General features: G+C 32.8%; 1 protein-coding gene across 1 annotated transcript; it reads right to left on the bottom strand.

Annotated features, from left to right (window-relative positions):
• Nucleotides 1-7,069: 7,069 nt before the first annotated feature.
• On the bottom strand, nt 7,070-22,435 carry LOC118195211 (cdc42 homolog). Its single transcript, XM_035366473.2, has 5 exons — nt 21,997-22,435; nt 19,309-19,499; nt 13,163-13,345; nt 12,150-12,347; nt 7,070-7,283 (listed from the first exon to the last, which is right to left on the bottom strand). The coding sequence occupies exons 2-5, from the start codon at nt 19,411-19,413 to the stop codon at nt 7,182-7,184; spliced, it is 588 nt and encodes a 195-aa protein (XP_035222364.1). The 5' UTR covers nt 19,414-19,499; nt 21,997-22,435; the 3' UTR covers nt 7,070-7,181.
• Between the last annotated feature and the right edge of the window lie 2,730 nt (nt 22,436-25,165).

The raw sequence follows: 25,165 nt of genomic DNA on the forward strand, positions 1-25,165 counted from the left end.
ACACTGGTATTTTCAATCTTTACATTACTTGCATCTTTAGCACTAAATTTTGACATTTGCCGTTTAACCATAACCCACAAAGTATCCTCTTATGCTCTCTTGAACAGTTTGCTGTTCAGTTACATATTTGTCAAACTCTTTTTCATCTACTCCTACGAATAATTTATCAAAAATCTCTGAACACTCATTATTAAATTTTGCACATTTATTTTCAAAATGTTGTAACTGAAATTCATCACAAGTATATTTTTCGAAATCTGAAGTTGCTTTCGTTATACTTGACTTTAACTAAAATTCTTTTCTTAATTAAAAGTGCTTCCATAATTAACGTTAATTAATAATACCGAACATATATGAGCAAATTCACTTACCTCCGTTTGAGCTAATCCAAATGAACCCGAAATTTGTAAATCCAATCACACACTAGGTTTTTAATTATCTTGTCGAATGCGAAGTAACATATCACAATTTTTTATCAATTTAACACTTCACCTTTAAGCGTTTTAACCAGCACTTTATCCACAGGCACTAATATTCCTACCGGGTTGCACGGACCACAATATGTTCGAGAATAAAAGTACTCATGAAACACAAACACTAAGATTTAATGAACTGTAATTTTATTTCTCTTGACTTCTGTTTGGATGGACACTCTTGCCATCGCATAGAAGCAGCACGCAATCAAGCACAATAATGACCGTTATCTAACCACGTTGCTGTTTTCTCTCATCGTGGTTGACAGATCACTTCTGCCTTAACATTTGGAAAATAATATTACTCTGTCGGATGATATGAAGGTCAAATTTCTGTGATTATTATATTTGAAAGTTAAAGAAGCATTTGTCAGGGAAATTAAACACTAAATAAAAAAATATCGAGATCACATTTTGTAAACTTATTATGGATTGTGATCATAAATACGCATACTTGAAAAATTTTTAAAAATCACTTCACTACAAGAGTAGCCGTTTAAAATAAATTTTTATGTTAGAATCAACCAAACAAACCAATAAACAAATACCGAAAAAGTTTAAAAAAATCTGAAAGGTTTCAGATTTTAATGCTTGCCCAGAAGGGTTTCTTAAGGTATTTTACACTCATCTTCTATTACACTCATCTTAATAACCCATTTTGTGTTTTGTCTTTTTAGTTTTATTATTAAGCATAATTCTCTTTGCACTTAAGCCATATTCAATTCAACAGCAAAATTACAAAAAATTTAAGAGCAGCATAGCAATATACGCTTAGAATTTGTGAAGCAGCACTAAGTGTCGGCATATATTTTTCTGTTTTTTTTTTCTGTGTTTTTTTCAGGTAGTAATTTCAATGCTAAATTTTCTTAAAAGATGGTTTGCGAAACTTTTTATCTGGCTTTTTATTACTAACGTTTTGTGTTTACATTATTTATTAAAAATCACTTTTTACGCCACATAAAATTCGATGCAACAGCAAAAGCACAAAATATTTTAAAACAGCATATATTTAACATTTTCCATTTGACAGTCTAGCGCGCTGGGGATTCCCCCCCCCCCCGTAAAGTGTAACCACCGCTCGCTCTAAAATCGTTGAGTTTCTCAATCAAAAACTCGTTAAAGTTTTTCAAAATATGAAACAAATAATAAAAAAACTTCGAAATTCAAAATGCGAGCTTCCAGGTGCTCGTGTTCGGGTAGAGGACTACGTTATTAAAAAATTAATGGCCCTAAGTACCATCGTTTTTTCGTAGGGCAAGAAATATACATACATTCAATGCAGATTCTTCATTACTTAATTTCTATAAATATAATACAGGACAAAAATATTTGGTGGCAACAATTTGAAAAGTGATGCAAAGCATTTAAGTGTTTGATTCAATTCTATTCGGGACTAACGTCACGGTTGGGCTAATAAAACCGTGTGCCAATATTTCAAGGCTCGATAGCTATGATATAACGCGGTAGGTACACTGTGTCATCGGCAAAGCTTTGTGTTCCCATTCTGAAAAAATATTACGCTATTTATGTTTCAAATTTAATTACAAAATTCGGCAATGTAAAAGGAATGTGTAGCTATTCGCAATATGTTTGTGAATTTAATAAGCAAATTCAGATATGTAAAAGAAATGTGCTTCCACAACCCGAACTAATATATTTTGATCTTCTGTGCGGTGGTAGCCCACCAGCGGCCGAGTGGTAAAGTTGCTGAACGCTGGTAGTTCGGTCCGAGGTTCGAATCCCACGAAAGGGCTGGCTGCATGGGCGTTATCGTGGTTTTATCCATGTGTAACATGTATACGAGCCAGTTTCCTTTAGAAAGTCCTCCATGAAGGCATCCCTCCCCTTATGCAGATAGCCCTTGAGGCTTTGCCGTAATTAAGTAACCTAAACTAACCTCTGTGCGGCAGTGCGTTGTAGTTCACCAAATCGTAGGAGATTTGACTTTTCTTCCAAATCTATTTTTCCATTTATTAACACAGTAAGCGATTTAAAAGCAATAAACGCCAAATCATTTCATTTATTATTAACTAGCAGCTACGCGGCCAGCCTTTGCCTGGCTTTTAAATGTATCGGAAAAGTGTCTGAAGGGAACCCGAAACTTTAAAAACTGTGCAGAATTTTATTCTGCAGAACGACTTCATAACACAAATTTTTAAAAAATGTATTACATATAGCAAAATTACAATGAAATAAGCAATATCCCTCAATACAAATATTTATTATCGTAATAAATAAAATAACTAACTTCCCGTTGCCTTCTCTCGACAAACGTCCAGTATGCAAGAAAAACATTGAATTTAAAAACTGCACAGAGTTATCGCCCTCATTTTCCCAAGTGGCAACAGTGCTGATTTTCAACTGTCAGCAGTCCAGTACACAATTGAATGAAAAACGGTTGCCATAAGTACATTTCTAAAAGAATGAAACTTTTCAAAGTGATGCGAAAAATCGAAAAGATGAAATAAAAAATCTGATTCGAATTTTGAAAAAAAATCGCTTCGAGATGCACATAGATGCACCTATATACCAAATTTCGCAGCCCTGGGGTCTATTCACACGAAAGAAAAAGACACTCAGACTCTTTCTTTTATTATATGTACAGACTACTAGTTAGATTCATTACAATCATCTACTATATAATGTTCGTTTGTTTCTGTGCATGCAATTCATACAAAGCTGCAGTTTTATTCCGATCTTGATGAAATTTTGAACACCTGACCTTCAAAACACGAGGAAGGTCTTTGTCTACATAAGATTTCGAAAAATCAGCCCATGGTGTCTACACTCAAGTCGTTTGTATTAGAATGCTGAGCTCCCGCTATCAATTTTTACTAAAACATTTAGAATGCACCTTTTTCATTTATTCTTTAGAACACTGTAGAACTTTCCAGAATAGTTTAGAATCTTTAAAGAAGAATTTAAGTGCTTTCTCTGTCAGTTTTCAGTAACTACTTCATAAAAGGGGAAGAATACGGCCAAAGTGTAAGGTGATTTTCCTAAAGCTAATTCCCCTTTTCTCCCCCCAAATGTATACAACAAAGCAAATAATAGTTTTTACTAAAACCGTTTAGCAAAAACTAGTATTTGTGACTAGTACACGCCATAACTAACATTACGCCGCGTTACGCGCGTTAATAAGATTTCCGAAAAACCTTTCCCCAACCCCCTTTGAAGCCTTTTCATTTTGCGTAACGTCGGGTACTTCAGCTAGCATCTGAATGTAACTGGATTAAGAATTTAAAAAAATAACTTTTAAGCTATAGCAAATTAGATGTTCTCTCTCATAAGTATATAATAATTTTTTAACTCGCTTGCGAGAACTGATCTATTAGGTTAATCGAAAATAATCTTGCATCTAAAGGTCTTTTTTTTACAAGAGCATAACTTCCATAAAAAATTCATTTAGAATAAACCACTCTTCATGAAAAGTTGTAAAATGAGCATAAAAGTCATAAAATGAATTTGCACCTGTCGTTTGGTTTTAGTGTTTTGATCTATCACCCGAGAACATAATTCAGCAACTTTTAATGCATTTGCTACATTTATTACCAAATAAAGTAAGTGTGCATGAAACATAAATAATCCCATTGTAAATAATTCCCCTCATCAATCGAACGTCAATTTTTTTCGCTGTGTTCATTCGGTAGATATAGCAGATGATATTTTTGGTTTTTTTAAAGAATTAGATAGGGGGGAAATTAACTTTACCATCTGAAGTTGCTTTACTAACATCTTCAATTGCACATTTCTTATTTGGTGAAATTCTTAAAAACATGGAAGATACATTTCTCATATCAGGAAAGCAATTGGGTATTTTATACAGTTAGGTCAAATTAGCTTTAACTTAAAAGATTCTTGCACTTGTGGAAGGACTTTGCAAACCCGGTTAGAAACTATCTGTTTGATAACTTGCAAATTCTTGTTAAAGAATTATACAAAATATAAAAATGACAAAATTACTGTAAAATGTTCATATAAAAAAGTTAAAAAATTTACCAATTAATTTCGGTTAATAAGTCACAACTGTTTATTTTTATGTATGCTTCTGTATAAATTATGTATAATATGTAGGATGCGTGTATATGGTACAGCTTCAAGTTTTATGAATCTAGTTTTGATAGTGGAATAGGCCTGTAATTTGGGAATACCACTTAAAAAAAAACGAGCCTAATCACTTACCTCTTAGGTGGTTTGGAAAAAGTGATACAACATAAAATTGGAGCTCACGCAAATAGAAGGCTGTCCTTTTTATGAATTTAATTAGCATTTAATTTTTCGAAATTTTCTTGAAAGATTTATTTACAGTCAAAAGTCGTTAATCCGGACTCGTCGGGACTTCGGCGATTCCGGATTATCGATTTTTCCGGATTATAGATCATCAGTTTAAATCTGGTAAGATGGCATGCAGAAATTATAAAATTAAAAATATGAAACCGTAATTTATGAAACAAAGAATAGTTATGATCTAAAGAGTATCAAAATTTACAAAAAAAAAAAAAAAAAAAAAAAGCTTAATATTTATTTTTTTACTTTATTAAACATTTCTTTCAATGTAGGTTGTTTAAGTTGCTTCGTTTTATGTGATAATATTTTCTCTTTAATTCTATAAACAGACATAACTTCTTGTTCAATTACAAAGTTCCGCTGTTCAAGTCCTATAAATGCTGAGTCGAGAATACCGACTAATTTGTCAATCGAATTTTTTTCGTTTTCAATAACCTCTGTGTCACTTTCTTCACTATCGGAAGCGAATTATAATGAAGAGGAATTTGATTTAAATCATATCAAAGACGGAGTACATCGAGGTAAAATACTGCATTTAGTAAGGAATTATAAGCCAAATAACATAAAAACATCTGCCTTGAAGATAAGGATAGTGCTGACAGATCAACTTCTAATTCATTGCCGCCGCGGCGTTTCCCCCCCCCACACCGCCGAGCAGCATGAAATTGATAAACAGATTTCGGAATGGTTAGAGAAACAAAGGATATGCCTTTATCCATTTTTTGCAGCAATTCCACTTTTTGTTTGATGGACATCGAAACATACTTTCGCTTTGTAGATCCTTTGGGAGCTCCAGCATCGGAAATTCTATTTGACATAATCGAAAGTTCAAGCTTACTTTTATAAAATTGCTCTAACAGTCTGCAAAAAATAATAAGCCGGATCCAATTCGAAGATTACGGAACAACGCAATCTGTAACATTAACTGAAATAGATAATTAGATAATTTTAGCTTATACCGTCCGTTATACATTAAATGCGCATGCGTAAACGTATTATGCGCATGCGCATACGCATGTGCGCAGCCGTAAAGGTCTTACGCGCATGTGTAAACGACTATGCTCATGCGTCAACGCGACGCATGCGCAGAAATTTTGTAGCTTTGAGGTCCGGATTATAGATCATTCCGGATTATGGGCGTCCGAATTAACGACTTTTGACTGTATAGTATAACATGCATGCAAGTTTATCTTCATACGCAAATTTTCTAGCATTTAAGGAATTTTTAATTCATTTCCCTGTTTTGACAAAATTGTGATATCCAAGTTTTTTTTAGCGAATGAAATTTTGAGAGATGACTATTGATATTTGTGTTCTAAAAATTTATATAGCTGATGCGATGGTAGCGGCATGGAGGTTTACAAAATATTCCGCCCTTAATATTTATTTTAGTATTAAGAAAATCTAAATAAATTTTACATTCATAAATCTATTGAATTTTTCCCCTTTTGTGGATTTTATATTATTTTGGAACAAATTTTATTTAGATTGAATAAATAGATTCCATTTTTATTAAAATTTCAGATATAAAGTTTGTATGTGGTGATTCTCAAAGATATTTTTAGTTACATAAACAAAGTACAATAGTTTTAAAAATTATTAAGGCTGTGCATTTTACCGCCTGTGAAAATATTACACTATGAAAAATTTAATGCAAGTCATGCTACCTACTCACGTTTATTAATTTTACTTATATTTATTTTAAGAGAAAACTATTATTTTCGGCGAGATAAACTTCGCCATTATAGTGAAGAGAAAAAGATCGACTATTTTGATCACGTGACCTTCCGAAACTGATTTCGCTTCAAGGCCATGATAGAGTCGGCCATGCATTCAAACTCCAAAAATTTCCTCCTGATCTTCAAACAATAACTTTAACTGTTTACATTTTAAGCATTATAATGCTAATATTAGTGATGTAAGAAACATCAAAATTTTAATATGCGTTTAGGTATTAAAGACAACTGATGGTTCAGAGAAAATTACTTACTAGAGTAATTAAATAATTAACACTAATCAAGTAGTTGATATTAAACAAATCAGAAAGATATATCACGAAGGAAGAAATAATTGGAATAATATTTAAGGTATGTGCCATTTTGCTATCACGTATTTATTTTTCTAATGATAATTCGTTTTAGATTACTTTCCTGTTAAAGTTACTTTCCTGTTACAGTCAGAATTTCAAAGGCGTTCCTTCTGTGTGATCATCTAGTATTGCGGCTAGCACATTCTTTACATTAGCCTTAATAATGTTTGTACGAAATTACAGAAGTACATATAAGGAAATTACAACGAAGTTATTTGGATGAAATGGACAATAAATGATTTTATTCTAAAACACTTGTATTATGCTGTACACGCTTTAAAATCCTTACATTCATTTGATGAAAACAAATTTCTAGAACGTGCAAAAGTCAATTACGAAATGTTGCAACCTTTTAGAATTTTTCTATGTCTCTTGTTTCTTGGGTAGCTTAAAGCAGTTAGGATTGCATCCACGAAAATATTCCTTAGTCCTTCCTATTAAAAGAATAATATCAAAAACAATAATCCATAATTATTACACAATTATTTAAGTGGCATTTAAAAAAAGGTCAAGAACTCAAAGAAATGTGACCTAAAGAAGCAGTTTAATTCTGACAGACATTTAATTCAGTTAAATGTCTTGAGTATTCTTAAACGTCTTGAGTCTTATTATAAACGTCTTGAGTTTTTTTTTTAAACATTGAAATAAACTTAAAGAAGAGAAATTTTCAATAGCAATGCGTTTCGTCAACAATGGCAGAAATATATTTATTTAGTTAATCTTACAAATAATAAAGACTGCGCGGGATAAGAGAATGGAATAATTAGTAATTGTAAAACACTGCTGCATGCGTACAGGTTCGTAACAGATTGAATGCACAAAGAACCGATGATAGCTTGATGAAATTTATTTTACGAAAAGAAACACTTCACAGTTCTGGAACTTTTTACAAAAATCACGCTGAACTAACAGTTAATAACAGAAGCTCAGATCAGATGCTCTTTTTGGCTTTACATAGTTTTCACACGAACGCCGAGTTATTTCTCGTACTTTCTGCTTTTCGAAATAGTTGGAAGATAATATGACAGTCGAATTACAGCTATAGTTAATGCAAAGATCAATTACATTTTTTTCAATTACAATTCCTATTACGATGATGCAGGGGCCGAAGCAAAATGTCGCCAAGTTTGGTGACTATTGGCGATTTCTCACCAAATTTGGAGACGAAAACTAGTCGCCAAAATCGTTACCAGCTTAGCAATATTTAGCCAGTTTAGCGAGGAAACTATTTACTCAATGTTAAATATATAGACTTGCCCTTGTATTCTTACTTTTCCGACAAAGCATCGCTTCCTTAGATTTTCATGTTACATTATTAAAAAAATTTTACAAAAAAAAAAAAAAAAAAAAGAAAGAAAATCTGAAAGGTTTCATATTTTAAATTAAGTCCAAAGGGGCGATTTTTTAACGTTTTGTGTGTTACCTTTATTTACGAAATATCATATTCTTCGCACTTAAACCATAAAATTCACTTCAAGAGCAATATCGCAAAATAATTTTAAATTGAGCTTGAGATAAAAATGTTTTTTTTTTTTTTTTTTTTTTTTTTTTTTCTGTACAACGTTGCCATTTCTGGCTGTGAAATCCTTGAGTTTGTTAATCAGAAATTCGTTAAAGATTTACAAAATATGAAATCGACAATAAAACAAATTCCAAATTTAAAATTTGGGCTTCGAGAAGCCCATATTCGCAGCAGGATTACGCCATTCAAAATAGGATGACTTTAGGTACCGTTGTTTTAACACAATGCGAGAAACATGCATACATTTATGCAGATTCTTCATTATTTAATTTCTTTACTATCATATAGGACGATAATATTTGGTGGCAATAGTTTGAAAAGTGATGCAGCCTTTTAAAGATTTCAATGCAAAATGCTGAAACGAAAACAATAGTCCCTCAGAGACAAAGCCCCTTTGGACTGATAATTTAACCAGAATTATCTAAACATCTACAAAATTATTAACAATACTATAATATATATTACGAGGAAATTTTCTGTCATTTTGTGTTTAAAATATTAACATGAATTCTGAATTATTAGATGCAGCAGCGGCTTTAAGGGAAGGTTCCAGGAGGACACAAAGTAGTGCCACGTACATTAAACAAGTTTAACTCGGGACATCAGAAAATACTTTTTTTCCAATTAGTTTACTAATATCTTTGATTTAGTTTTATTTTTATTTTAATCGTGATAATGAATAATCTTGCACGATTTTTTTTTCCCTTTTTACCGCCGCCCTTCTTGGCACGTCTGGCTAGCAGTTGGCATGTCCGAAGTTCGCATCCCGGTGACAGCTTTGGACAGTCTCCTCCTTTGATAAAGCTAAATGAAGCCCAAACTAAAAGCTGGTAGAGGATAATTCATCACCACCAGGTTTGGCGATCATCGTCTAGTCGATCACCCTTGTGGGGGAGAATGTTAGTTTTCCTACTTCCTTATCGTGTGTCTCCGTGATGTAACTGTAAAGCATAAATCCGAATCCGAGTAGAGGATTGCATAGTTTTTTATTTATTTCTCAGACAAATACCTAATAAATGCTACAACTTTTTCTATTAATTTGAATGACGTTTAGGTGGCATTCTTAAAATAAATCACAAATAAAAGTAGTTTATTTCTGTCTTCACATCTGTCATAAAACGTTATTTTTCTCATTTAAAACGTTTTTTTTAACTGGAAGTTATTTTTAACGCTTATTTTTTAAATAAATGTTGTATAAAGCTTTATAGATACTGCCACTATTTAAACCACCAGAGTGCCAACGATACGTAAAATGCCACTCTGATGAAGAAAACGAAAAAAAAAAAAAAAAAAAAAAAAAAAAAAAAAACTGTTTACTGCCACTGTTTAGACCACCAAAGTGCCAACGATACGTAAAATGCCACTGTGATGAAGAAAACGAAAAAAAAGTTTAAAACGAAGTTTGTTTTAACACTTTATTAGACGTTAATGTTTTTAAATGAAAGATTTCAACGTTTAACTGCCACAAAGAAATTTTTATAGATTTAAAAAACTATACGCAGAACAAAGGAACTTATTTAACATAGCGTTTATTTATAGATAAAATTAGAAAATGATTAAAAATTAGATATCGGTGGAAAATTATTGAATGACAAATTTCTGATTATTGAATTTCTGATTTATAAGATTTCTTTCGCGTAAAAAGCCATGTAACTCTCTGAGCGTTTAAATTACTAAAAAAGACAATGTTAAAAAATTTTATCCAAACATAGGAATAGTTTTTCGCACATTATTGTTTACACTAATAAGTGTAGCAAGTACTGAATGTAATTTCTCTAAAATTAATGATAAATGTATCCTTCTGGTTCTTGTCAACAGCAGAATTTGTGATTGAAACGTTATTTATAAATGCAAACATATTTTGAACATTCTTACCGACTAAATAGCACAACAGAGTGTGGCAGCACATTGTTGAATAGAGGTGGACAAAACTGCTGTTTTATGGGATCGGACCAAAACCGTTTTCTTACTGAAATGAATTAGTTCCTTTTTATAACTTACTAATCACTACCAATAATCTTTACGAGAAAAATCCGATGAATCAAGAGCAGTTAAAGAGGATGGAGCAGTGGAAAGTTTAAAGGAATTAAACAAGCAGTGGGATCAGGGTAGGTTAGTGAGGCTAAAGAACGAAGAGTGACATCGGAAGAACTGAATCAAATGCTAACTCACGCTAATCAAATGCTGATTTCTTTCAACTGTAGTTTTAAGATTCCCTAAGACCTTCATTCTACACAGAACTAACCAAAGAATTCTGTCATAAAATTTTTTCAAAAAAGGGGAGAAAAGGGAAAATATTAAACTCTATTTTAAAATAAGAGAACAACCATTTTTTTCTTCCCTAAAATGGAAATCAGACTTTCCTGGCACGCTTTCAACGAGATTAATCACGCGTCAGCTCTCTCAGTAAAGTGAATCAAATCGTGAATAAGCGCATCTGTATTCCTGGCACGCTTCCAACAAAAGCTTTCCGTGAACAATAAAAGACCTAAAATTATATTTTCTGGAATTGGAGTAAATTCGCTTAGTAAAATGAATCGATTCTTTGAATCAATTCCGGAGCAAAGTTTCCAACTCTATTGTGGAGCAGAAGAAAATGAAAGTGCAGAATTTCTTGCAAAGAAGGAACGAATGTCGTCTCTAAACGTAGAAACCTTATGAACTTTCATTCTACTAAAAGAAATAAATATGGAATTTAACAAGATTTATCATTCGAATTCGGGCATATACGAGTAAGCTAAAAAAAAAAAAAAGCCTTCGCAATGTCAAGTAGAGCAGAGGATATCCTATCCTTTATTCTATTTACTGTGGCTTCATTCAGTCTTTTGACTGCACATTGTTGTCTCAATGGTCATCTCGTTTACATTACACTCAGGAAGTGTGCAGTTTGTTGTCTTTGTGAATCTCTATGAAAAAACTATGGGCAAAGGACTGTTAAACACTTGAACACTTGCACTCGAAGCCCGAATTTTAAATTTCTAAATCTTTATTTATTTATTCATGTTATGTTTTATTCGAGCTCAAAGAAATTTTGATTAATAAATTCAGTGATTTTCAAGCAAGGTGTTAACACTCGGTAGAGCGAAAGATATTTATATTTCAAGTTTCAAATATTTATTGTTAAAAAGAAATTAAAACTCTATAATAATATGTACATTCTGCACTTTTTAAAGCAAATGTCAAAGGTTTATAAATTACTCCACCGGCTGAAAAAAGTATAATAAGAAATATATGCAAATATGTGCGATCTTATTATTGTAAAATTTCATCATTAGCATTAGATTTATAATCTAATGTCTATCTATATTCTAATCATAATGCTATATGACGTCTTAACAGCATAAAGACACTTGTTGCAAAATGTTATTATATAGTACTTTGAAAATGATTTACTTTCTAGCGCTGATCAGAAACATGCTTTTACAGTGTAGAAGTTAGATGAAAAGACCTAGACTTCATCGGCTAACAATAAATTCTGATTTTCATTTTATATTTTCATATAAACTTAGATAAGTGAAACCAGTAACATCCCTTCAAGGTGTTAAAAAACACAATTTTTATATAATTCTCCGTCTGATTAGTTAAAAAAATTTCGATAGAAAAAGAAACAGCAAAATTTATATTTGAGATATTGTTTTGACAAATGCTGAATATTGTTTACAATATTGGAATTGAAATAATAATTATATATATAATTATGGTATAGGACATATTAAAAACAAGTGCAAATTGTCAGAACAGAAGAAATTCTTACAACTGTAACATAAACAAATCCTACCCGAGTTTTAGCTGAACATTCAACATATTTCACAGCTTTCAACTCCTTTGCCAATTTTTCTCCCTGATCATACGTAATAGGCTTCTGTCTACTTTTAGCTAATTCTTGTACTATCTTCACGTCATCTCTTAAATCAATCTGAGTTCCAACTAAGAGAAAAGGTGTTTCCTGGCAGTGATGAGTAATTTCTGGAATCCACTGCAATATCAAAGTAGTTCCAAATTAAAAATTAATCAGCATACGATGCTAATTAAGCACTTAATACACGGAAGTTAGAGCACTTTTTGTTAGAGCACTCTGGTTTGTTGATCAGTAAATTAGTAAACAATGCTAAATATACGAGACCTGAATATGTGCCTAAAAACAAAACCTTACTTTGCTGTATGTACCCTTTGAAAAACGCTCTCTCGATTTTGAAGGCAATCAAATACAGGTCCCTCCTCTTCAGGAGTTTTTTTAGAAAAGCAAAAATGAACACAGCATCATCTATTGACGAAAATAGGAAATAATCCTGTAAAACTAAGTTATTAGAATTTTGAAAGTGTTACGTATTGGAAATAACGTCATTAAATACAGAAGATACATTTTTGTGAATGTGAAAAGCTTCTTATGGATAAGTTTTGAAGAACAAGAATAAAGATTGTGACTAAATGCCCAACCATGATTAGCTGTCGAAGATTTGTTTATTTTTCCTTTTCGAACATAAGATTCGTAGTTCTTGAAATTTTAGCTTTTACTTAATATTATGCATTGCAAACCACTCTGACAAGATACGCTATCAGTGCCCCCCCCCCAAGAATTAAAATTAGGTGCCCTTAAGAATTGAACACTGAATAACTGTCAAGAGTCAGTGTTTAAAATGCAAATTTGGCAAAAAGTTGCCAAACTTGATATTTGGCGTTTTTACAAAACACTGAGCAATTCCGTTAAAAGTGAATTTTGTCAGTAAAAACTAGAACTGCTTTCGAAAAAACTACGAAAAATTCGTAAAAAATTGGCAAATAATGATTTACTTTCTCTTTAACATTCTCAAAAGAAGAAGGTGACGCAACAGAAAAACACACAAGGAAAACGTCTGTTTGGGGATAGGATATTGGTCGGAGACGATCATAATCTTCTTCCCCTGGCGTATCAAACAAGCAATTAACATAGTTTTCTTTGCCAACAATAAAATCAAGGCCACAACATTCCTGAACCTAAAAGAGGAAAAAATATATTTTTAAATTGTAAATGTTTTATTTCGAAGTTTGGTAATAAAGTTATACAGAATTTATATATTTGAACATAAACATCTAAAAATATTACAACATATTAAATCAAATTGAAATGAAAGTTTTCTGGAACTCAGAAGCTCAGAAAACGAGATAAACGTAAGACTTTGAAGAGGAACCCCAAAACAGATAGATTAACTATTCAGCAAAATAAGCACGCTCTTAGGACATCTAAGGAAAAGGGCATCATAAAAATGTGTTTAGCGACTCAACAAAAAAGAGTCACCACAAAAATTTCCCATTGCTCATTATCAGTTTTACCATGAAATATATGGTACAGCTAAATCAAGATCGAAAGAGCAGAAATGGAGAGACAATTGGCCTAAATGTATGCGAAGGCAGTAAAGAATTTCAAACGTTTACGGCCTTTAAAAGTTTTAAACAGAACCTGCTTTTGGACAATCATAAAACGTAATTTCGAGACTATTGAATCGATTTGTTGGAAATTGGGAATACTGGACGAACCAGAAAAGGTCATAGGTACGCACCAACACAAAGCGAAGGCAGGTGTTTTACACTACTAATCAAAAAGAAATCGCACTATGAATACCACTCTTTTGCAAAAGCACATTTTGAGGACTACAGTCACCAGTATTTCAATTGGAATTATTTGAAATCGCCTCTGCAGCCTTGATTTGTGCGTTCACAATCCTGTGGCTTATGCTTTCTTCAACAGCAGGCCACTATGCTACCGTAGGAATATTGGACAAGAGCCATCTTGGAGAGTGGAACAAAGTTCTGTTCCCTGATCAGTTTCACTTTATGCAGACTAGATGGTTTCACTCAAACTTTATGGTTTATAATTTAACGAGAATGTGGCCCTTTGGATGCGTAAATGAGTGTTGATTTGAAAATGGCGAATTCTTGTTCTTGGCTGGTACCTCTGTGAATGACTATCCAACCAGTGCATGACGAAAAATGGATAACTGATGTTTGAGCGATATAAGGATGAGATCATCAGAGCTTTCGTAGTCTCTTAACTGCAGCAATAGAGGATGAATTCAGCCTCATGGAAAATGACGCTAAAGTACATTGCGCTCGGTTAAAGCGCGGCTTCATTTTCAATGAAGGAATCCTTCAGATGTAAACTTTGCACTCTGAGAAACACTCAGCAACCGGAAAGCGCTCTTATACAATAATAGGAAAGAATACTTCAGTGCCTCCATGATAGTTTTTTTGATTAGTATAAGCATCACAAGTTTGTAACATTGTTTTCGAATCATGGAAAATCATATTTAATATTAGAAGTAATATTATCCCAGAAATACCCCTTTTACCTTAGTTTTTATGAGAGGAACAAAAAGTGAATATTTTTATTTTCCGAATAAATTGTAATTAATGAATACTAACCCCGAAACGAACTGAGCCCTTTTCATAAATAGTTATTCACTTTTATAAATACTAGTTAAATAAATTTTCAGAAATTCACTTCAGAATTTCTAATCAGATGTTTTAACATACAACGAAATTTTGTTAGTTGATTTAGTTTGTGGGCATTTATTTGATTTACTTAATAGTTATTTTATTTTGAAGCAGCCTTTCCTATCGCTCTTGCTTTAAACTCACACTTTATTGCCAGAATGTAAATGATCTAGCGAGCATGTATTCAAATGAGGTTAAAAAAAGTTAGTATTTAAGGGAAGGTTTTGGAAGGTGAATTCAGAGCGTGATCTGGCTGTCTGAAGGTCACGTTATTATATTTGATTTCCTAGCGATTAGACTTCTGGGGCGTTGAGCGCTTCTTGCCATTAAGTAGTTTACGCCGACTTTCGAATCAGAGCGAGCTTGCCCTTTAATGAACTTATGAAGCCGTTGGATTAAATTTAATTTTCATTTAATTTTTAGTTAGTTATTACCTTTTTCAGTTAATCCAAAGTGTTAGTTTTATAACCACTAGTTGGTGCCATCTGTGAACTGTAATTGAGTTAATAAAGCTACACACTTTCTCCTGACTTTGTCGTACTTAGGGATAATTCCCTAAGTAGTCTTCTAACATCTAGCTTAGTTTATGCTACCAAAACATATGAGACGTTATAATTTCATTAAACATTGTACGCAGTTAATATTAAACAATGCATGCAATACCAATACAGCCATTGTATACAATTAATACTACAAATATATTGCAATATTTTCACAGAGAAATATTTGAGGATCGGATTTAGGAGCAGATTCTGAACATCCATCGGAAGGCTTTTGCTGTATATTATACGAACTATTGTTTTAGCTGTCAACAAAACAATAGCAGGGAACGCGGGATAGCTGTTTCCAAACCGTGCTAGACGGGCACTTGCGATAGCGTTTTTCTTAATAATTCTATATAGTGCCATCCTTAGAGGAAATAATCAACTTTAGGAGACAATAACCAATGGGACAAAGTATTTTCTTAAAAAAGAGACTACTTAGAAGGAATGTAGCTATAAATGTCATTATTTTAGAATATTAAGGTAAGAAATAGAGAATAAAAGTTAGCATTTCACCTTTACTATCCTATAAACTCAGAAGCTATGCATATATGATAGCTCATAATGTACTAATATGTAAATTACATTTGATTCTTTTATAAGAGGATAACGAACGGTAACATATTCGCAAGCGTAACCTGTCATAGGTCACTCTTATTATAACATTTTATCTCTTATTATTCATCTCTTATCGAATTATGAATACATCCATCGTTTTGCAAGCTATCTTGCAATCAAAATGCTTTGTGTGGATGATACTAGATTTAACAGATCACATCTCATAATGTTCATCTCTCCGTAACGAGTGCTATTACGTAAGTGGCATTCTACGACCAGTCACACTTCTGTCCCTCTAGCATCTACCCGGCGTAATTTTCTAGTAGAACAATGCCACTCTTCATATTCCAACAACAAAAGCGAGCTTTCTTCAAGGTTAATAATGCCCTCTTTCTCCTTCGTCTTCCTAGATCACCTAATCTATTCACCATCAAAATATGTAGAGTACAATCGAGGGAGAAGTAATGAGTTTTCCTGAAAACACATGTCGCACTTTTGACGCAGAATGCAACTTGTGATGGCTATTTTTCAAGACTGCATGAAAGGTTTTAAATTCAGTACTATCGTGTATACAACTATAGAGACATTAGGTCTTTTTTGAAAGAAGACATGAAAATGAGCAATGCCCTCGCCGGAACTCCATCCACGGACCTCTCGATACGCGCCGAGCGTGCTGACCACTACACCACGAAGGCATGCTAAGAAGGCGGGAGAAATACCTTATACAACAAACAATATAAGCTAGAGGAGGACATATAGAAAGAGAATTGCATTGTTATATATAGTATAATGCGTATTAATTTGAAATACTAATGATTTGTTCCATGTTATCTACTTTGCAAATCCTGTAATTATAACCGTCTTAGTACTACTGTAGTGGAAGCTCTGTTTTTTTAAAAAAAACTCTTATCAGATGGCTTGAACTCTTACGAACTCTTATGAGCTCAGTATTGTAATACAGCACCCTTCATGTTACCATATCGATGAGAAATAAATCAAATGATCTTAGTGGCCAAAGAAGAAGTGGGACATTTTTAACTCTAAAGAAAGCCCACTTCGTTGTTGCAATATGAGAAATAGCATTGTTTATTATAAAGATATTACAAGTAATAATTTTGATTCGTCTTTATGTTTAGATTTAAGAAAAGTATCTAGATTTAAAAGTCGAGGTAGTATAACGTCGAGAATCAAGCAGAGCCTGTGAAAAGTAACAGAACATAACGTGAGTAATATAAAGATCGTGATAGCATAAAATTGCGCCTTTCGAACTATGCAAATTCTCCAACCGTATTCGAAGGCTTCATGAAGATAATTTTATGAGGCCTATTCATATACAAAGGGGAATAAGAGTCATTAGACATTCTAAAATCTCATGAAAAATTAATGAAACGAAATTAACGTAGAAGGATAGGGTTTGGACCAAAGTTCATGTCGTAAATTTGGATTTTATTTGAGGAAGAGCAATCACAATTTCGCCAATAGTCACGGCTGCGCTATCATGCCGCACTTCGGATGAATTTTATTGACAGAAAGTTTACTTGAATTCTGTATAACTCCTTCTTTAAAAAAGCTTTACATTCTCAAGCGTTCAATGTGTCCTTCACTATAAAAAAATTATATTCTGCAAACAAACGGTCACACTTTTCATCAATGCGTTAAACAATATTTGGATTGAGGGAAATATCTTCACGGCGGATAACATTTTCTGATTGAGGTAGAGATGATGGATGCTGGTGTACAGCTGGAACTTCATACAACACCGCTACTAAAAGTTCAGGAGCGTCAAGTCCAGCGATCGACAAAACCAGGAAGTAAGACACCAGCAACTAATAGTCACTCCTGTCCAAACGCCCTTACAACGAATTGTTCCAGGGGGCCTGCTATATGAAAGAGTGTACAATTTTGCATAAATGTGGCAGTCTGTATGAGATTTCATTTCTTCAAGCGTGGTACCATGTTCTCTCGAAATATTTTCAGGTAATTCTATCCTTTCACGGAGCACATTTTCCAGCCATGCTCCGTGAAACATGCTAGTAAGCGCGTTGCACATAGTTCTTCAAAAAGAGAATGCGCATGAGAGAGGATATCATGAAACCACTCCACAGACTGATTCTCAGCGAATTCGAGTCTACCAAGTTCATTAGTACAGAGGTTTCACACAGTGAATTAAAACTGTTACGAAATCACGAACTGATAACGTTAGAGAGAGCTGAGTAAGAGCGCTCGAGCGATGTAGATGTTTTTATGATTTTAGAATGGCGTAATTTAACTACAAAAAATAAGATTGTCTGTGATTTCTTGAACAATGCAAATAGCGTTCTTTGATTGTGCTGCTAAAGCCTGTCTGCGTTGTCATACTGTTTGCGCAGGATTGAGTGGTCAAATGACAAGCCAAACGATGTTCTAACATTGGACCTCAAAAGACTAAAAACATTTTTTTCGCTGCAGTGGAAACATATTGAACCTTGGCAGTGAGAAATACTATATAATGGAAATGACTGTGCAGCATTTACGCAAATTTTCTCTTGTTGAATGTTATTCAAAGGGCAGTGCAGTAAAGTTTGTCGATGAAATTATGATTTCTCTCCCCCCCCCAAATGTTCAGATTTCCAAGTTTGAATCCTGGCAAGGGTATTGTATATTTTTCATACTTCTTGCTCTAAAATAAAGCTAAAATCTCTAGAACTGATGTCCGAACTAAAATGTGCTGGACAATATATCGTGTCTGCCAGGATCAGGGACTGGGCTTACTCCTCCTCAGTCGCCCTTTAAGTAGAGAAAAATGTAAGAAATTCTTATATTTATTAATTTACAATATAAGGAATTACATTTACAATGTAAGAAATCCTTATATTAATCTCATTTCTTACCGTCTGTGTCTTTGCGGTGTAATCGGAACCACATCTGGCTGGCAATCGGAAGTTCAGAAGACCGGACTCCGGCGAAAGTACAGCGTATTTATGACATTTTCAGCTCTAAAAGTTTTAAATGATTCTACAAGTTGATTCATATTTTTATGAATTTTCAAAATGCTTATGTTTTTTGATGCACTCATTGTATAAATCATACTATAGAATATAAATTTATCCTTGCTTATCATGGATTACCCGCTACTGTCTTGAGCGGTACAAATTTTATACGTTAATTATCTTTTACTTTTATTCACCAACTGTATTAGTGTAGTTGTTTCAAAGCTTGAAAGTCAACTTTATTGAATATCTGAAAAACAACAACCATTAAAAAATAGCAAGTGGCTGTGGCAGTGGTATTTTTTAATGACACACAAACACTAAAAAATACCACTATGTATACACTTCTGCACTGTTCAATATTTGAATAAATTTAGAAAACTTTTAAGTTACTTACAGCAGGAACATATTCAGACGGAAACTGATTCATTGAATATGAAATTAGAAGGCACGTTTTTCCGACATCCTTATCTCCAACTAATACGCACTTGATATGCTTCATGATTTCCCCAGTTTCGTATGGAATGATATCAAAAGTCCAGCACAACAGTTTACATATAATAATAATCAGTGATATCCGCTCTAAAACTGGAAAACAAGAAGAATACTTAACTTCTGTAAGCCCTGTATTATAAATTTCTAATGAACGGAAAATGTTATTTTCATTTACCACATTTTATTTCAACAAAAATTATGCAGTTAAAAATGAAGTAATATGAATTAAATAAAATTTTACTCGTAATTTAGTTTAATAAAAATTATAACACAGTAATTAGGTTATATGAAACTACACACAATAGAGCTAACAGAATGTTACTGATTTTAGTTAAACTCAATATTTTGAGAGAAAATTTCTTGTACAGAGAAGAGATTGATTTAATAAAACCAAATATATTTAATCTCTTAGGTGCGTAGCGTTCATGGCTAAAACAAAATAAAACTGTAGACTTTTTTTTTGTGTCTGTTTCTTGGAAAAGCATCCAAAGATATTTGGTTAAAGTAAGTTGAACACTGTCATAATTGGTGGTATTTATGCTTCACACATGAGAAAATCGTGAAAGCCTCTATATAGGCAGCCTATTCACCGGAATTCGAACCCTAAACAGCTACTGATGTTTAATAGTCTTACCTACCGATGCACTCATAAGAGGATGTCATACAGCAAGTAATTGCCTGTACTTTTGCAATTTACATATATTTGGAACATTTTAGGCCAATTTATTTATAGTACATAATAATTTTAAGTTACTATAATAACTTTAGTTTTATAATTTAATGAACAGATTTGCACTGAAACTGTAATAACGTACACTTAGAATTCCAGAAACTTCTAAAAAATACATAACTTATAAAAAAATTTAAAAGCGCGTAAGTAAACTAATAGCAAAATTGATTTTGTTTGGTTTAAAAAGCAAAAGCTAATCAGGCAACTCGAGTTTCAGACGTTTCGACTTAACTACAAAAGAATATCTAAAATAAGAAATAAGAAAGTAGAATATCTGGAATTCTAAGTGTACGTTATTACAGTTTCAGTGCAAATCTGTTCATTAGATTAAAGAAAATAATCTTCATGTTGGAAGTAATTCTCTTCAAGATAGATTAGCATTTATTCATTATAAAATAAACGGCATTTGCCTCATGAAATTTATTATTAAGGATATAAACGAATGAGCTGAATCCCCTCGCTGTTAAAATCTTAATTCAGCTCACGGAATAGTTTGCATTGAGATGGTTTATCTTAAGTATATCCATGATTTCTAGATAAAAAGATACCGAATCTGCTGTGACAGCAGATTCTGCATCATTACTACTTGATTTGTAATTTCTTGAAAATTTATCAAATTAATAATTCAAACATAAGCGTATTCGGAGAACTATAGAATGTTAACATACTAAAACAAGAAGTATTAAAGTTAAGTAATACTTTTTAGAAATGCATATAAAATTAATGTAAGCAAAACTGAGTAGAAAGTTTTATATGGTGTAAAATAATTTTTCGAAATATTTGAGTTTTTCTGTGTATTGAAAGAGCTGCTAAAACAAGCTGCTGATACAAGACAGATTAAAAGTTTGATAATTTGTAAGACTTATGCACATTTAGATATGTTGATTCATTAAGTTTATTTCGGAGTTGAAAACATGAAAATGACAGCAATTTTTCATAAAACTTCGAATTCCACACCTCTCGATTAACAGCCGTACGTGCTTTCAATGACACCACGAAGGCGCTTGGTACGAATGGAGAGAATTCTTACAAACAGACTTAATTCAGAACATTGATTAACCCAATTTCGGGTTATTAGGATTTGTTACGTATGCAAGTTTTAACTGCAGAAATAGAGATAGCTAAAATATTTTAAAAGATTTGTGAATGGAAGAATAACAAAATTCAATTGCAGTTAAAAGAAATTTGCCTCAATTGCACTGACTAAACATACAATTAATTAATACGAGATATTCAACCCGTTTTAAATTAAAGACTTCATAACATTCCAAAAAATACCGCTGAAAGTCGCTGAACTCTGCTAGCTCGACTTGGGATCTAATCTCTGCGAACGGGCTGGCTTCATGGTTGGTTTTCGTCGATTTTCCCATGTGTAACTTGGATACAAGTTTCCCTTAAAAAGTCCTTCAAGAAGGCATTCCTACTCATAGGCAGATAGCCCTCCAGTTGCTTTGCCTTAATAAATCTTATAATAATATTAACCAATCCAGTTTGGCTAACTTAACCTAACCAAAAAGCTAATAATTTCAATAAATCCAAATTGATAATCGTCAGTAATTGTTCAGAATAATAATCTTTATTCATTTAGATTGGCTAACCTAACCTAACCAAAAAGAACATTAACTAAGCTGATATTCTCTCACTTCTGTGAAAATAGCGATCAAAGAAAGTAAAATTAAAATATTTTTTTTCTTTCCCGAATAGCAGAGTAACAAAACTAAACGGAAGCTAAATGAATATGATGCAACTTGCAATAACTTAATAACACAAATTTAATCAAGAGAAATTCATTCTGTTTTAGCTTAACGAGTTCAGAGCTTTCCAAAAAAATTTCTTGACTAAGCTAAAACTCTTACTTACCAGGTTTAAGTACCACACATCAGATCAATTGTGAGTCACAGGCAAGCGCAAAGTTGGAATTTATCACAGTATATTAGTTTAGCGGACAAACTTTTCTAGTGACCTCTCCACAATCATATATGGGCAACCGACATAGGCAAAGTCATCCAAACCTGGGTATTATAGGTGAAATTTTGTCCGTATTTTCTTTATCTTTATTCACTGCGAATACCAGATAATAATAGTTTCACTATGCCAAGGTCTTTTAATGATAATTCTCATAATATTCATTCATTTGCTTAATACTATCTAAGGCTTTTTTAGTTGACAGTTGTCTGTAATTTTTCGTCTCTCTCTTTATTCGTTTCTAATATCACATAAAAATGTTTCACGATGCAATTATTTTAGACTGAATACCTATACTGGTAATGCTAAGCGTTTATCTAAACAATCCTTTTTCCTTGCAGGAAAACACGATGATAAAGATAAGATAACACACGCCTTCCCAGCAGTTCAGAAATCGACCTGTTTTGCACATTGCGTGAATTAAGTTCGTTTCACAATGAATCCAACAGTTCACTCCATATTAAATGTCATTCGAACTATTATCTGTGCAACAAAAGATATTTCCGGATAATTTGCAGTAGCATGGAAATTATACACATTAGTGTTACACAATATTTTAAAATAATCAGCATCATTTTTATGTAATGTTAGAAGAATTATTAGTCCAAAGAGGCTTTGTCCCTGAGGGGAGACTGTTTTCGTTTTGCGATTTTGCGTCGAATCACTCTGAATGTCAGTTTCACTTTTCAAACGGTTGCCACCAAATATGATCGCTTTGTATTATATTTGAAGAAATTAAATAATGAAGAATCGGCATAAATGTATGTATGTTTCTCGTATTGTGATCAAACAACGGTACCTAGAGCCGTCCAATTTTGAATGACGTAATCCTGCTGCGAATATGAGCATCTGGAAGCCAACATTTGAAATTAGTTTTATTTTCTATTTCATATTTTGTAAATCTTTAAACGAATTTTTGATTAACTAATTCAAGGATTTCAAAGCGAGCAATGGCAACGTTGTACAGAAAAAATATTTTTATCCTCAGCGCGTGAGACTGTGTATCGGAAATTCTAAAGATATGTTCAATTTAAAATTATTTTGCAATATGCTCTTGAACTGAATTTTATGGTTTAAGTATGAAGAACATGATATTTAATAAATAAATAACACACAAAATATTAAAAAAACGTCATTTTGGACGTAATTTAAAATCTGAAACCTTTCAATATTTCCCCCCCTGCAGTGTACCTTCCCTGTTTTGTTTCCTTTATATTCTATTTAGACATATCTGAAATGACTGCCCTAAAAATATCTTCATTAGTTTGAAAACGTTTCATGTAAATTAGAACCATTGTTAACGTGTGGTCAATACAATTTATGAATCATTAAACTATTGGCAAAGATGATTTATGCTGAATTAGTTTCATCTAAAGTGGCAAGAAAATAACTGCTTTTACCAACAAAACATACATTTTATTTACAGCGTTGCAGGATCGAAAAGTGTTTACATACTGCTTATTGACTAAAGTATTAAACACTGTTACCAATCCGCAGTAACTAAATGCTGATAAGAAAAGAGGTGTGGCTTATTACTAGCCAAAAGCTTTCTCAAAAAGGATAAGAAGCATTCAATTTATTACGAACCTATTACGAACCCATAGGCCTGCAACATTATTGTTACAAAATATTAACGGAGAAATCACGGCTGTGTTTCCTTTTGTTTAGGATTTTATCATCACATCGCCGTTCCGCAACTGTTTTCAAACATAATGGCATCACAGCGGTATCTCCATAGCCAGCCCCTGCTCCAGAAATTTCAGTGTTATAGGCGATGATTAGAATTACAAATGGGCTCTGCTTCCCAACGATCATGTATTTTACAGAGCACTGAAACAGCAATGCATTTCGAGAAAGGTAATAAAAAAATTCTGTCATCCATTATTTCGCGGAACTCCTACAGGTATAACACAACACGATATTGTCACTGTATTTATGTTCAAAACTGATGGAAGCTTTCTTTGCAGTTTCAAAGATCTTGATCAAATGTTATTTACTGTGCTATGTCTGCAGTCGTGACTAGGAAATGGATAGATGAATTAGTCAAAAATAGTATTAGTTTTAATGATCAAAATTCTGGTCTTTCTAATATCTTAACACATTATGCTGCGTAGCGGGCTAATTTGCCAGCTAAGCGAAATATATGCGTGTGAAAATAAACTTGATAGACGTAAAAGTAATGGTTAGATTTTTGCAAAAAACGCGCCAAGCTTGAAAACGCGCCAAGCAGTGGGCGATTTTGCACTTTCTCCCATAGGTAAAAAAAAAGTATGCAAGCAAATATACAGTTTATTTAAATCCTTAAATAGTTACAAGTATATATACAATATATATATACTATATCGCCGTTAGCGGTTTATTTTATAGGATATATATATATACAAGACAATATACTAGTTTATAAAGTTTGGTGTAGTCAAGGCTAGTTCCTAATATTTTTCTTGAGTGTGATATTTGAAGAAACAATCTCCCCGATGCAGCGAAACTTTACAAAATTCACACATATAACAAGTTAAACTTTTTTTTTTTTTATGTATGACACATACGCGACACTGTCTTTGAGGTTTCAGTTTTGTTCCACCAGTGGTAATTTTAACCAATTTATGCCTTTTGGGATCTTTTGATAACCTCCCCGGAGGATCACTTCTGCTGGACGTAGCGGATGTACCTTGTACAGGATCATCTGTATTGCTAGGAAGAGCTTGGCTAATCCATTCCTTTGCAACATCATGTAAAAACATCTTATACTTTTTTCTGAATGTGGATTTAATGCTTTAAAAACTCTAAACGCATTAAATAACGCACAATTGATAAAAAACATTACAGCTCGTTTCGTCCATTTTTTTGTACGACGCACAATCGAGTAATACGATAAGTATTGATCAGCGCGATCAACACCTTTCATGTATTTATTATAATCAATTACACATATCGGCTTCCAAATTCTTTGTTTTGTTGCCCAGTCAATATTATGGCTTTCCGCAATGTCAGCTGAATGTATAGTTGAAATCATTCGGACTGTTCTTTTTGATTGCCAACATTGTAATAAAATATTCTGGCGGCG

This window comes from Stegodyphus dumicola, chromosome 3 (genome assembly GCF_044657685.1).
Source record: "Stegodyphus dumicola isolate Sdum_Otavi_A_Nest chromosome 3, ASM4465768v1".
NCBI lineage: Eukaryota > Metazoa > Arthropoda > Arachnida > Araneae > Eresidae > Stegodyphus > Stegodyphus dumicola.